Here is a 13,954-nt window from a genome sequence, read left to right as displayed (position 1 = left end):
GAATCTTATCTATGAAGAGGCCAGGGCAGAGGGAGGCTCAGCTGTGGCTGATGGCAGAGCAGGGGTCTTTGCTACTAGCCCGGAGAGGGCATGTCTGGGACATCATGGGTGGCACAGTGACCCTGTTTTTGTCTGTGCTTAGACAATACTACGACGTGGCCATGTTTTGTCTCCCTGTATCACGATGGTGCTCCTCCCTACAAGATTGTTTATGTCCAACAGGAGAACGCCATAGCCTTGCTGTGAGCGCCAGGCTGTCTCCTGCTGTCCGTTTTCTCCTTGGCGGTAAGACCAGTCCCTATTTCACAGAAGCGCCCACATGGAGTGCTTAGCACGGTACCCTACGAAGGCGAATGCTAGTGGTGGGAGCTGACGTGGAGGGGAGCAGGGGAACCATGTTGGAGCATCAGCAGAACAGAGCAGTGTTTGATCAGATGGATCAGCTTGTGTTTCAGGGGGGCCATCAGCCTAGCCCAGGCAGTGGCGGGAGGGGTGGCGAGAGGGCTGGGAAGCCGGGGCAGGACAGGAGGGACGCACGGAGCCGGGGTCCCCTGACAGCGGGAGGGGGCCAAGGGTAGCTCCAGGGCCTCTGTCGTTCGACATGGTCGCAGGCACCACAGGCTGTGAGGTAGGAAGGGTGCTGCGAGCCGGTGTGCAGGTCGTGAGGTTGGTGGGCAACCCACAGGGTCGCGGGGTCAGGGCTGTGTGTCCGAGAAGCGAGCTCGCCCCGGACCACAGGCGGCGGTGCAGGCACCGGGCCGGGAGCCCGGGGTCTGGAGAGGAACGTGGGCGCCGGAGGAAGCGGGGGAGGGGAGACCCAGGCCGCTCCTCCCCGGCGGCGACGCGTGTGCCTGCCGCGCATGCGGGATGGCTTGCGACTCTGCTCCAAGAGGGTCCCGCTGCCGAAGCCCACTTGGACAGCCCCGTGCGAGGTTCGGGCAGGGCCGATTTCACAAAGCTTGCGGGGCAGGTGGTCCAAAGGGATTACGCGGCCCCGGCACCGAGGTGGCGGAGCAGGGAGGCCGGGCGGCCGAGGCGGCAGCACGAGGAGAGCGCCCGCCCCGAACCCGGCACCCCGGGGACCCGAACACGGCCACCATCACTTTTGAGACACAGAACAGCCCCTCCGCCAACTTCACAGGCAGCCCGCGCAGGGGCCACCCGCCCGCTCGAGCACTGCGCCGACCGCGCGCACGACGACGGGGACCCCCGCCGGGAAGGCCGCGAGCGAGCCGCGGAGCCGGCGGGCGCGGACCGCCAGGCGGGGTCGGACCGCCAGGCGGGGTCGGGCCCACCTGGCGGCGCCGTCGCCCCTTTAAGCGCCAGAGCCGCAGCGCACGCGCAGTCGGGCAGTTGCGCGCGCAGGCGCAGGCACGGCGGCGGATGTTTACAGCGGCGGAGGTCGGCGCGGCGCCCCCGGGACGAGGACGCGCGAGGGACGCGCCCGAGGAGCTGCCGGTCGCTGCCCAGGCGGCCCGAACCCGCGGGCCGGCCGAGCCCCGAGGTACAACCGCCGCCGCTGCCGCCCCTCGGCCCGGCCTGCGGCGGGCGGGCGGTGTCTCCCCTTGGCCGCGTCCCTCCTCTCCGGCCCCTCTCCCGTCTCCGGTCACCGAGCGCCCCGACTCGTCCTGGGGGCCCCTGCCCCCTTCCTCTCCGCCCCCCGTTTGGCCTTCCGAGCGCTCGCGCTTTCCCGTCGGTCTCTCCCGGCGCCCGTTGCTCACACCCTGGGATCTTCTTACCCAGACGTGCAGCTGGTCCCTGACTTACTAAGTAGGAGACGTTTGCGATTAGCGCTAAGGCAAGTCAAGAGTTAAGGTTCAGAACAAATTCTACCTTGGACCTTTTCGGAAGATGACAGAGTTTCTCAGAAAATAGCCCCCAGTCCCCGCAGCGCTTTGGAGCCACTAAGAATTGGAGCAGAGCGTTGGGACTTAAATTAAGGCATGTGAGAAACATCCTCGGTAGTTGAGGAAGGAGACTTGCCTACGCTTGGCGCCTTTGTTTTTGCGAGAGGGATGTGCCTCTCGGATCCGTGTTTGCTCCAGCGTTGCACCTCGAATAAGTCATTTAAATATCTACCCTAGGCCTCTTTACTCGTGTGCCTGGAATAGTTTTCTTTTTTCTTCTCGCGAAGGAATGGCTAAGCAGCTCCATTCTGGGCGTGCGGTAGAATGTCCTGCAGGAATTTGTGAAGCCGAGGTGCCTTTAAACAAATTAGAAATTGTCGTGGCTCTGCTTGGGGGAAATAGAGCCACATGCTCAGGTGAGAGGGGACCTGAGAGTTAATGGGATTCAGCTGTTGAGGTCCGTGCCTTCACCCCCTGGCCTCACCCCTGCTTGTGTCTCCACTGGGACTTGGCTGGGGTGTTCTAAGAAAGGGCTCATTTCATTATTGGCAATTCCGGTTGTTAGCTTTTTTGTGTATTTAGTAGGCATTGCCTCCATCCGTGTAGCCCTGGTCTGGCTTTTGTCAGGCGTGTGAATAGAGTAGATGTACTTCCAAATGCTCCCGGACTTGTGATGGGGTTGCATCCACATAAACACATCGTGAAAAAAAATTATAAGTCAGACCATCCTAAGCTGGGGACCATCTGTGTTTGAAAAAAGTCCTTTTGCATTGCTTGTAAGAATTCTTGTTTTCAAAATGAGAAGTCTCAGTTTTTTCCTCATTCTTCCTGAAGAAGGTGTGGTTTTGGGTCTTTTTCCCCAGCTCATCTTCCACATGAATTACTTTGTCCATATTCCACTTAAGAAGTGACATCCGAGTTGGAATGTGGTCCTCCATATGTAGGTTGGCAAACCCAGCATAGACTAGAATCGTGACTCCCATCATCGTAGTTTCATGCTTACGTTGACAGAGCCACAATCACAACCTCCTCAGTTGTCAATCCTGAGACCTTCCCATGCCTGTTCCTGCTCCACACGCCTTCTTCATGTGCCCTGGCAGTTGGTATTGGAAGGAGCGGTAAGGTTGTCCTGTTGGACTGTGGCTAGTTAGTACCGAGTAGTGAACTATATTCATATTAGGGATTACAGCAAATAATAAAGTGCAAAGTATAATCAAGTGCAGCATCCTAAAAATGATTCTCCACCAATTCTTGGATTTTACTGGATTGTAGAATCTAGGTGAAAGTGATAGTATTTGCTTTGGCAAAGGTGTCTGTGTTGTTGGTAGTTTTGGTCACATCATAAATGGTCACATCCATGGTTAGTTGTAAGCAGTGATGGTTTTCAGTGGGATGGAGTATTAGACTATAAGGAAAGCTAATAATAAATATCAGACCCCATTCAGGGGTGGGGAACTTGCAGCCTTCTGATTTCAAGATCGTTTTTTTTTTAAGCACCAAAGGAGACAAGAAAAACTTCATCTTTCTCTGTTGCACCCCTTTTAATAAAAGTGTTCTGTAAAATTTGGATTCAGTCAAAAGGCCGCACTTAAGGACCTAGAAGGCCACACGTGGCCTTAAGGCCACAGGTTCCCCACCTCTGCCGCATGCATCCTCCCAATGGTAATAGATAGGCTTACTCCATAGTCAAAAGATTACCAACATGTGTGGTAAAAAATGTTGCTCTTTTGAGAATTTTTAAAAGCTGCATTGGTGTGGTATAAAGAACACAGGCCCCTAGCCAGACAGTCGTGGGTTTGAATCCAGCCCTCCTCACGCACTGGCTTTGTGGTCATGAGCAAATTCATTGCCCGCCTTCAGTTTGCCTCCTTATGTTGTGAAGTTTAAATGAGGCTGTGGCTGGCAGGTGGTACCTGTACAAATATGGTAGCTATTGTTACTAAAAAGCTTTCCTTTTGATACGGTATAAACTTTCAAATTGAGACAATGTTTAAAATAAGTGGTACTTACTTAGTAGAAAATGAAACGTACCCAATATACAGTTGGAGGTTCCTTCTAAAGATAAAATGGTACTGAGATAGAATGATAGAACTTTGTATACAGGCTTCTGGGTGGAGAGGTAGCTTTCCTCACCCAGCACTGAGCAGGATACATGATTTCCAGGTCTTCTCCTAAATACACCCTGACCATCCATATGTATGACTCCGCTTTTAACCGGTGGCCCAAATTTTACGGTGACTGAGCTAGATCAGGGGTGTAGCCTCAAAACGAAGTGATTTATATCCAGGATTAAACTTGACCTCATTAGGACTTAATTCCATCCGTCCGAGTTAACTGGCCGTGGACCATACTCTAACAAGGGCTCTGAAACAACTTTAAAAGGCTGTGAAAATTTAGTAATTGGAGCACCCCAGTGATTTGAAAAATTTAATATTCAGCTCTAAAATCTCGATTGTGAATATTTGACTGTAAAATAGAAGAGAATTTGTGTTAAGCCATACCCTTCACATACCTTCTCCACCTGTCGTAAGAAACTGATGATTCATTCATGTGATTGTTTAACTTTCACTTCTGGGAAAACCTGTCCCGTTACTATTGCCAGTGGTGTGCGTGGGTGTGTATGGAATATCTCCCCTCAATATTTCTTCGTGATTCTCATTCTGCTGTTAGAAATCTAGAGGATTGTGGAGGAGGAAAACAAGTATAAAAACTTCATAGTAATAATCTTATAGTAGGTTGTTATGAAGATTGTCCTGATTCAGAAAATGTGTCAGTCTTCGTGAGGTCTGGTGGTCTTTTTTCCCCCACCAATTTATATCAGATATTTTAAAAAGCATTATCGTCTCAGGTGGCAGTAAAGCCATTACTTAGAAAAAATGACTTAGAAAATGGGATAATTATAAAATCAAAAAGGATATTTTTATAGTTTTAGGAAGAGTAAGACTTCTGCAGATGAAGGAGCATTTTCCTGTGAATTAGATGAAGGTGATTGTGTATTAATAGTTGGGCTCAGAGGGACACGTGCTGCACTTTTTCTTCTCAAAGGCAGAGTGGGAGAAGGCAGGAAATGTACTTTTCATTTTTAAAGAGCTGGGAGTGCTACGCGGCTTCAGAAGGGGTGGTAGGAAGATCTGGTAGCAGCCCCTCCTACTCTTACGCTTTGAAACTGATTTTGTTTTGTTACAAACGAGGTGTTTGTCACAATATATTCCGTTTGGGAAGAGAGTTTTGGTGATGTTTTTGCCTAAAATTTGACTATCAAAGTATCCAAACCCACAGATTGAATGGATTGCTTGACTTGGGTGGGTATTTGTATGTTAAGGGTGTAGAGTTCCAGATAAAATATAGGACACCACTTAAATTTGAAGTTCAGACACATATTAATAATTTTTTAGTATAATTTACCTGAATTTCTAATTGAACTGGGATTTTTTTTCTTTTTCTAAATCTGGCTTGTCTGGGGGCTTTTCTGGGTGTCCATCTGGGTGTTGACAAAAGGTATTTCATCTGTATTATTTTCAGAATTCAGAATTTGAAATTGATATGTGTTTAGAACCGTTATAGTTCTGGTCATACCTTTAATGTAAATAGCTCTTTTAAAAATGTTTAATTGTAGTATTGCCCAAGTGTGATCTCAGACACCATGGGTGGTGCTGTGAGCGCTGGCGAGGACAACGACGAGCTGATAGACAACTTGAAAGAAGCGCAGTATATCCGCACCGAGCTGGTAGAGCAGGCTTTCCGAGCTATCGACCGTGCGGATTATTATCTTGAAGAATTCAAAGAAAATGCTTATAAAGACTTGGCGTGGAAGCATGGAAACATTCACCTTTCGGCCCCGTGCATCTACTCGGAGGTGATGGAAGCCCTGGATCTGCAGCCTGGACTCTCGTTTCTGAACCTGGGCAGTGGCACTGGGTACCTCAGCTCTATGGTGGGCCTCATTCTGGGTAAGTCTGGAAGAGAGTCTAAAAGCTCATCTGTGGAGGTGTCTCCTTCCGCAGAAAATACAGTCTGCTGATGGCCAGCCCTGGTGGACACTTTTAGCAGTTACGCGATGTTGACATCGGATGTCACTGGGTGGTGGGTAGAGGGATGAAGAAGGGAGCTCGTGCGCACCTCACAGTCCCTGAGCCCTCCAGAGGGGCCTCTCCTGTTCCCTGTCTCCTCCCACCTGCACCGCCACAGTCTGTTGTTTGTACTCTCCCTCTCGACAGTGGAGAGCCATGAGAGCTGTGTAAATCTCAGTCTCACTGTGAGTTCTTGATTTAATTTAATCACTCAGTCTTCCTTGTTACTCTGTCTCTCAAGTGAGGATAATTAACTTTAAAGTCCCTCAGGAGGTACAGTTCTTCCAGGCAGTTTTTGTTTGTTTTGCTGTTTTAATACTAAAAGGCTAGTACCTGTAAATTGTTTATTTTTCAATAAATTTCATGGATTGAAGGGATTTCCCAAGGTCTTGCTCTGCTGCTCAGCTGGAGTGCAGTGGCGTCATCGTAGCCCACAGCAACCTCCGAGTTCTGGGCTCGAGCCATTCTCCTGCCTCAGCCTCCTGAGTAGCTGGGACTACAGGTGCACACTGCCACAGCCAGCTAGTTCTTCCATTTTTTGTGGAGATGGGGTCTCACTCTTGCTCATGCTGTTCTTGAACTTGCCATCCCCTCTGCCAATCCTCCCACCTTAGCCTCCTAAAGTGCTGGGATTACAGGTGTGAGCCACCGCACCTGGCTGTCACAGCTTATCGTATTGAAGCCATTCAGCTTATTTTCCCAGACAAATAAATTATGAGAATGTACATGAGAGTATGGTTATTTTTTATGTTAATAACAATAGCAGGCCGGGCACGGTGGCTCACGCCTGTAATCCTAGCTCTCTGGGAGGCCGAGGCGGGTGGATTGTTTGAGCTCAGGAGTTCGAAACCAGCCTGAGCAAGAGCGAGACCCCGTCTCTACTAAAATTAGAAAGAAATTAATTGGACAACTAAAAATATATAGAAAAAATTAGCCGGGCATGGTGGCGCATGCCTGTAGTCCCAGCTACTCGGGAGGCTGAGGCAGGAGGATCGCTTGAGCCCAGGAGTTTGAGGTTGCTGTGAACTAGGATGACGCCATGGCACTCTAGCCCGGGCAACAAAGTGAGACTCTGTCTCAAAAAAAAAAATAACAACAGTAGCGAATGACTGAGGATTTATGGAAGTCCCACTTCATGTAAAATGCTACAGTGGGGGACAGATGTCTGTTTCAGTCTGGGTGAGGTGGAGTGGTTTTTCCACAGGAGGGACAGGAGCTGATCTACGCCGTAAGATTGTTCTGAAGAGGAAGCGAGGCCAGGCCGCCATGATGGCAGGCCACGCGAGGGGCACTGGGTGAAGCCGGTGCACGGGGGCTGGAGTCTGTGTTTTTTGATGTTGGAACTGACAGGATCTGCTGATGCACTGCCTATGGTTGTGAAAGAAACATCAAGAAAGTCTACAGGCTGGGTGTGGTGGCTCACGGCTGTAATCCTAGCACTTTGGGAGACGGAAGTGGGAGGATCGCTTGAGGTCAGGAGTTGAAGACCAGCCAAGGCAATATAGCAAGACCCTGTCGTCTCTACAAAAAATAGAAAAATTAGCCGGGTGTGGTGGCATGTGCACAGCAGGAGGGGAGCGGCTGGCGAGCATATTTACAGCTGTTCCCCGTGGCTGCCATCACCGCCTGAGCTCCACCTCCCCCCGTTACCCCCTACTCCTGCTGGTCTGTGGTAAAATTGTCTTCCTTGAAACCGGTCCCTGCTGCCAAAAAGGTTGGAGACTGTTGCCCTAGAAGTGATAAAGGAAGGGCTTACAACTTGATACTGTTGCTTCTCTTTTCCAAGTCCCCTAATTTACTGGGAATTTCGTTGGACGTTAGAGCAGGAGAGATCTGAAGGAAGAAAAGCCCTGTTTCTGCTGTAGTTGATGTAACATGCTGCTTTGATGTTTTTGAAGGAAGGGGCTTTAGTGTTTGCTGTCAGGGATGCACATATGGCTGGACAGTGATTTGTGTCCAGATGCTCCAGTTTATTCAACCTTAATATCACTTTGTGTAAATCATTCCAGAACAAATCCTCATTGGCCCCCCAGTGCCTGCAAATGCAAAGCCTGAAGTCTTTCATCTAATGCAGAGGTCCTTACCGTGACCCCCACCTTTCTCCTGGTCTGAACTGTATCCTGGGTCAGCCACGTTCCTGTGCTTGTTCTGTGGGTTTCTCTTCCCTTTGCTCAGGGTTGTCCTTTCCTTTGTTTCTTATCAGCCAGGAGAGGATACGGCAGCTACTTAGGAGATGGTAGCTCATGAGTACCCTGCGGGAAAGTGCTGCGTGACATGAGCTGCTTTGCCAGGGGTGCCGCCTTCCCGACACTCCCTGCTAGTCACCTTTTTATTGAGGGGGTAGGTCGAGGGATTTGTTATTACTGTGTGGTATTAAGCTTCTTGGGAATAGGAACCATGTCCCATATGTGTTATTAGAATTAACTATATAATAAGTGTTCGATAGAGAAGGTGAGGGGTTAACGAAAATATGATGAATGGGAAAAAACAAGCAGGTTTTCTTGGTCTCTGGCACAATGCTCCCATGCTAGAGTAATGGGAATTGAAGTTAGTGAGTTGGCAGAAGGTCTTGAAGTTTGGAATAATTTAGGATTTGGTGTGATAAATAGTGAAAATATGACCTCTTAAGCAGGATGTGTTTTGATGAGGGGATGTTTTAGCAGCAGCTCTGTGTATCAAAGATGTTGAGAGAAAATAGCAGCAGGTACAGTTGTCCAAAAGGGGGCCAGGGAAGCCTTGGCATGGGGTGGTGGCTGTTGTACTAGGAAGGGACCAGATACACCAGGTGGCAAAATGTGAAGGTGTGAGATGCACGGAAGGTTGCTTATCTCCCAGTATTTCTGTTGGATTGTAGGATTGAGTGCTACACTATGACTGTAGTATTTATGTCTACCAAATATTTTCCTACGTGACCTGTTGATTGTCACATGCAGATTGTAAAAAATTGAAGTATAACTTAGCTGTAGTAAATGAACAAGCGTGAAGCATGAAGCTTGGTGAGTTTTTACATATGCATCCACCTCCCTATAGTCACCACCCAGGACAAGACACAGAGTAGAATCAGTGTCCCAGAAGGCTATCATACCCGACCCCTTCCAGAAAGGTAACCACTCTTTTACCCTTCATCAGCACAGTTGAGTTTTGGCCTGATTTTTATGTTCATGGAAATGGGTTTCCACAACACGGAGATACATCTAAACTGAGTGTCAACAGTTTGTTCTCTGCTCACCCAGATTTAACCTAGAGACAGTTTTATGTGGAGGGAGCACGTTCATGGGCTCCTCACGTTTCTCACAGTTTTGTTTCAAATTACTGGTAAATTTCCTTTGATATAAAAAATGTTTCATTGTGACTTAGAATCATAGTTTTATTTTAATGATGATTGAAACCTATTTTGTGAGCATTATTAAAATGCCCACATCTGAGTGTTCTGGGGGACCTTTCAGGGAAAACAGTCATCTTAAATGCTACCTCTGGACAAACAGGTGAGACCTGTGTTAGTTTCACTTGCAAATACATGTTTCTCTTTTAATTCATTAGTAAGACTCTGAACTCTTGGCTTTTTTCCCTTTTCAAATGATTCTTTAAAAGTTCGAGAGCAGAGAAGTCCAGGCATCAAAACAAGCTATTTACGATGTGGTGCCTAGGGATAACGTGATGAGACTTCTGTAATTGTACATGCTAAATCAGACATGTTGTAATTGATAAAGTAAAAATAAATGAGCAAGATTTCGAGCCCAAGTTGTAAAACTTTTCTCATTCTCAAAACTTTTAGGTCCTTTTGGTGTAAACCATGGGGTGGAACTTCACTCAGATGTGACAGAGTATGCGAAGCAGAAACTGGACTTTTTCATCAGAACAAGCGAAAGCTTCGACAAGTAAGATCAGATTATGTCTGTTGGGTCAGAGGGTGTGAATTATAATTTAATAAACTTTTGATCAGATAGGAAGAAATCATTTTATAAGTATTCATGTGCCTCAAATGTGATTAAACTTTGGTAGGGTGATCCTATGTGGCAGTTCTAATTTTCAAAAAATATTCTGTGTTTTTAAGGACTTTAGGTTTTTGTGACTATGAACCTTACAGAAAGGCAGTTTCTCACCAGTATAGTAAGAGAAGAAAACAAAATGTTCATTTTGCTCAATTTTCATACTTCCAATGTAGACAACCTTTTATCACCTAATTGTTTCTAATATAAAATTATTCCATTAGTCTCAAAACAATATATGTAACTAGCTCTTGCCATTTTTAAGTAAGACATTAAAGTTCTTATTTTAGGGATTAAAATTTTTTAAAAAACTCAATCCATTTTCCCTTATCTTGTTGTATAGTAGATCTTGAATAAGATGATGAAAACAGAGCAAAGACAATGATTATTGGAGATTGCCTTAAATTTGGATCATGTTTATGATATTCAGTTTCATACTGTTTTGTTTCAAGTTTTTTGGGTTCTCTTTATGTAGTGTAATTCTTTTTGGAAGGGTGGCTTCCAGCTTCTGGCTCTGTAAACTGTTACATTGCTGTGGGATTTTACAGTTAACACGCAACCTATGGTTAGCAGAGATTTACTGTGTAGACTTGTTGCAATGTGATACCTTTAGTTACAGAAAACATTTTTTACTTCCAGGTTTGACTTCTGTGAGCCTTCCTTTGTTACTGGCAATTGCCTGGAGATTTCTCCTGATTGTGCTCAGTACGATCGAGTGTACTGTGGGGCTGGCGTGCAGAAAGAGCATGAAGAGTACATGAAGAATCTGCTCAAAGTGGGAGGGGTCCTTGTCATGCCACTGGAAGAGAAGGTCAGATTCGCTTCATAGCTGACATTTTTGCACACTGTTTACCGAGGTCTATTCCAGGCAGTTTACATATAGTGACCCTTTTAACAGCTTCCTCCATTTTGCAAGTTAGGAAACAGACGCAGGGATGAGTGAGGGAGCTTGCCAGGTCATACAGGTACCCTGGGCCAGAACCTGACTCAGGTGGGCACCTCAGAGTCTGCACTGAAGCCCTTTCCTCCCCCTCCTTGCGCTCTCTCCTCCTCTTCTCCTCCTCCTCTCCCTTCTCCCTTTCCTTGCTTTTACCCTGCCTCTCCCCTCTCCTTCCTTTGCCTCTTGCCCTTCTTTCTCCCCAGCTATTCTAATTTTAATTCTAATTCTTATTCTACTTGTTCTATTATTAGAATTATTATATATATAAAATTATTAGAGTAATTCTATTCTAATTGCTAGTCTAATTATTAAATACCTTGATGGTGAGCATTTTACAGGAATCCCTGCTTAGTGGGAATCTTGTCCAAATTTTGTTATTTGGTCATGCATGTTTGTCTATGTTTTAGATACTATGTTTAGCTGGGGAAAATAGATTATAATAAATGAGCAGATTACTCAGACATGAATTGGTCATCAGGAAGAATGTCTCAGTCACAAAGAATTAAAAAAAACAAATGATATAAAACAGGAGATTGTACGTTTTTCTACAATTTTTAATTGTTAGCATTTATTTTGTTCAAAAAGTAATAAATCATTTTAGAAAATCCATAAATTATGAACAATAAGAAAAACTCACAAGTCCTACCCTAATGACTGTATGTGATTCTTGTAAAACTTTTAATTTGTACGCTTCCTTTTTCAAAAAGGTTATCGTTCATACTGGTGTATAACTTACAGTGTTTTACTTAGAGTACATGAAAATGATTTCAAGTCATCATTTTGGTGCTTATATAGTAGCCTGTTGAATTGTTGACTGTTTATTAACTAGTTCCTTTTATTGGGCATTAGGTGGGGTGTGTATAGTATTTCACTGTTACTGTTGTATATAATATAAAAACTTCAGTGGATATCCTTAAGTTTTAGAATGTTTCATCTATAAATATTTCATTTTGTATCTATGAAAAATGGGGGCTCTTTTTTTTAAACATTACAAAACTGTTATCAATCTATAAAAATTAATAGCAATTTGTTAATATCTTCAAATATTCAATTCTTGTTCAAATTTTCCTTATTGCTTCAAAAATGTCTCCAATAGTTTGTTTGAATGAGGATCCCGTTTAAGGTTCGTGTGTTGCATTTGGTTCATGTATCTCTTAAGTGTTTCTAAATATCCAGGTTCTCCTTCCTTCCTTCTCATTTTTTCTTTGCAATTTATTTGTTGAAGAAATCAGGTCATTTGTCTTACAGTTTTCTACAGTCTGGATTTTGCAGATTACGTATCTCTGGTGATGTTTTACTTGTTCTTCCAGGGGGTTTTTGGCCTTTTTTGCCCTTATATTCCACTATGGATGTACAATCAAATTACTATGTTTTAAAGTCACTTAAAATAATATTTCTCTGTAAGGTTATGCCACTAACCTGACACCTGGTTAGCTCATTTGTTTACTTTACCTTTTTAGGGATTGACATTTTAGGTTTTATTTTGTTTTGTAGCTTTGTAAAATATTTACAAGTTTCCAAAGTCTAAATAAGGAACACTGAGAATGTTTTCCATGCATGTCCCCTCCACTCTGTCCGTTCACCTTTAGATAACCATTTTTTGGTTTTGTTTTTAGTTTATTTCTTTATTTAAAAAAATATATAAGCAAACACACCTCTTCCTAACCCTCCTTCAGTGAAACTACACGCCCTTTCTACTCTGTCTGCCCATCTAGCCATATGAGGTAAGGATTTGTAGTTTTCTTTTAAGATATCTATATATGTTATATGTATTTGTACCTCCAGGTACAATCTCAAAAGCAGAAGTGATTGGTCAAAGACGTTGCATTTTAAAATTCTTGCCAGTTGCCCTCTGAAAGGCAGTGCTGTCAGCAACATGAGAGAGGAGTTGATCCGAGCCCTTGCTGACTGCCACCTGTGTGATTCCTGCTATAGTTGGCTGGAGTGTTCGGCAGGACTTACACACCTCATCTTTGCTCTTTCTTCTCAGAATATTGTTTTAAATGTCTTGTCTTAAACAAATGGTATTAGAAATCTTTGTCGTGATGCAAAAATGCATTAGACTTTTGATTAGAATTGTGATATCTAGATTAATTTGAGAATTATGGACATCTTTATGATATTTCACCAGGTTATCTAACAATATAAAATAGGAGTATATAGTTTTCTATAAGGCTTCTTACATCATTTATTGATTATATAAAAATATTTGATGTTCATTATAACTAGAAATTCTCCTTTTAAGAATATTTTTGAAAAATGTTTTTGCTAGTATATAAGAATATGATTAGTTTGTTGATGTTTACCTAGTGCATGGCTGCTTATTCCTTTTAGTTCTAAAATTCATGACATAGAGTCTTAGTTGTAGAGGATTTACTGGCTTAGATATTTTTAGAAATGACTAGCATATAATCATAGCATGACAGAGGTGACCCAAAATAGTACTGTGAGCTGTTTAGGCCATTTAGAGAGTGGCCCAGTCACACAGAACACAGGGGGGCCGTGTTGTCTGATTGGGTTGTCTGGTGCTCCCGATATTTTAATTCAAAAGAAATGTTTTGATAACCTACAGTGCAGTGTGTTAGGCACAAAGTTTCACTGCTTTCTTGGGGCTGATGCTAGGGCGAGGCTTGTTTAAACACTTCAGTATTTGTCTTCAAAGATAAGGATAATCACCTAGATGTCCAGGATGGCAGGTTTGCTCTAAGAAAGTAACAGTGTTCGGTAGCAATATCTCTTACTTGGTGCCTGTCACATTCTTACTGCAGGAATGACTTTTTATAGTTATACCTCCCAGAAAAAACAAGATTCAGTAAAGGTTGGAGTGTTGTAGCTGGTTGTTATGTTCTTTCATTTTTTAGGAATGGCCATTTTAGGTTTTATTTTGTTTTATAACTTTGTAAAATATTTACAAGTTTCCAAATTCTGAAGAAGGAATACTCGGAATTTTTTTCTTACTTTACTTTTCTGTAGAACAGCCCTGCTGCCTGCTTTTTGCCCACAGTGTTTACTTTTTCTGGAGAGCCCAAGAACGTTGTCTTGTAAGAATCCCCACATTCTGGATCTGATTGTTGCTTCTTGTTATCCTTTAACTGGTTTCTTTCTATC

The 13,954-nt window shown here is 44.4% G+C and overlaps 1 protein-coding gene across 1 annotated transcript in view; it reads left to right on the top strand.

Annotated features, from left to right (window-relative positions):
- The first annotated feature begins 1,348 nt into the window (after positions 1-1,348).
- The window catches only part of PCMTD2 (protein-L-isoaspartate (D-aspartate) O-methyltransferase domain containing 2), a 17,288-nt gene continuing 4,682 nt past the window's right edge, over positions 1,349-13,954 (top strand). The window contains exons 1-4 of the mRNA XM_012654540.1: positions 1,349-1,504; positions 5,464-5,797; positions 9,693-9,795; positions 10,546-10,717. Coding sequence (XP_012509994.1) covers positions 5,491-5,797; positions 9,693-9,795; positions 10,546-10,717 — 582 coding nt within the window. The 5' untranslated portion in view covers positions 1,349-1,504; positions 5,464-5,490. The remainder of the gene's footprint in view (positions 1,505-5,463; positions 5,798-9,692; positions 9,796-10,545; positions 10,718-13,954) is intronic.

Source organism: Propithecus coquereli, unplaced genomic scaffold, assembly GCF_000956105.1.
Source record: "Propithecus coquereli isolate 6110/MARCELLA unplaced genomic scaffold, Pcoq_1.0 Scaffold442, whole genome shotgun sequence".
In the NCBI taxonomy this organism is placed as follows: Eukaryota; Metazoa; Chordata; class Mammalia; order Primates; family Indriidae; genus Propithecus; species Propithecus coquereli.
Note: the sequence above shows the minus strand (reverse complement) of the source record. Positions and strands in the feature narration are given on the sequence as shown.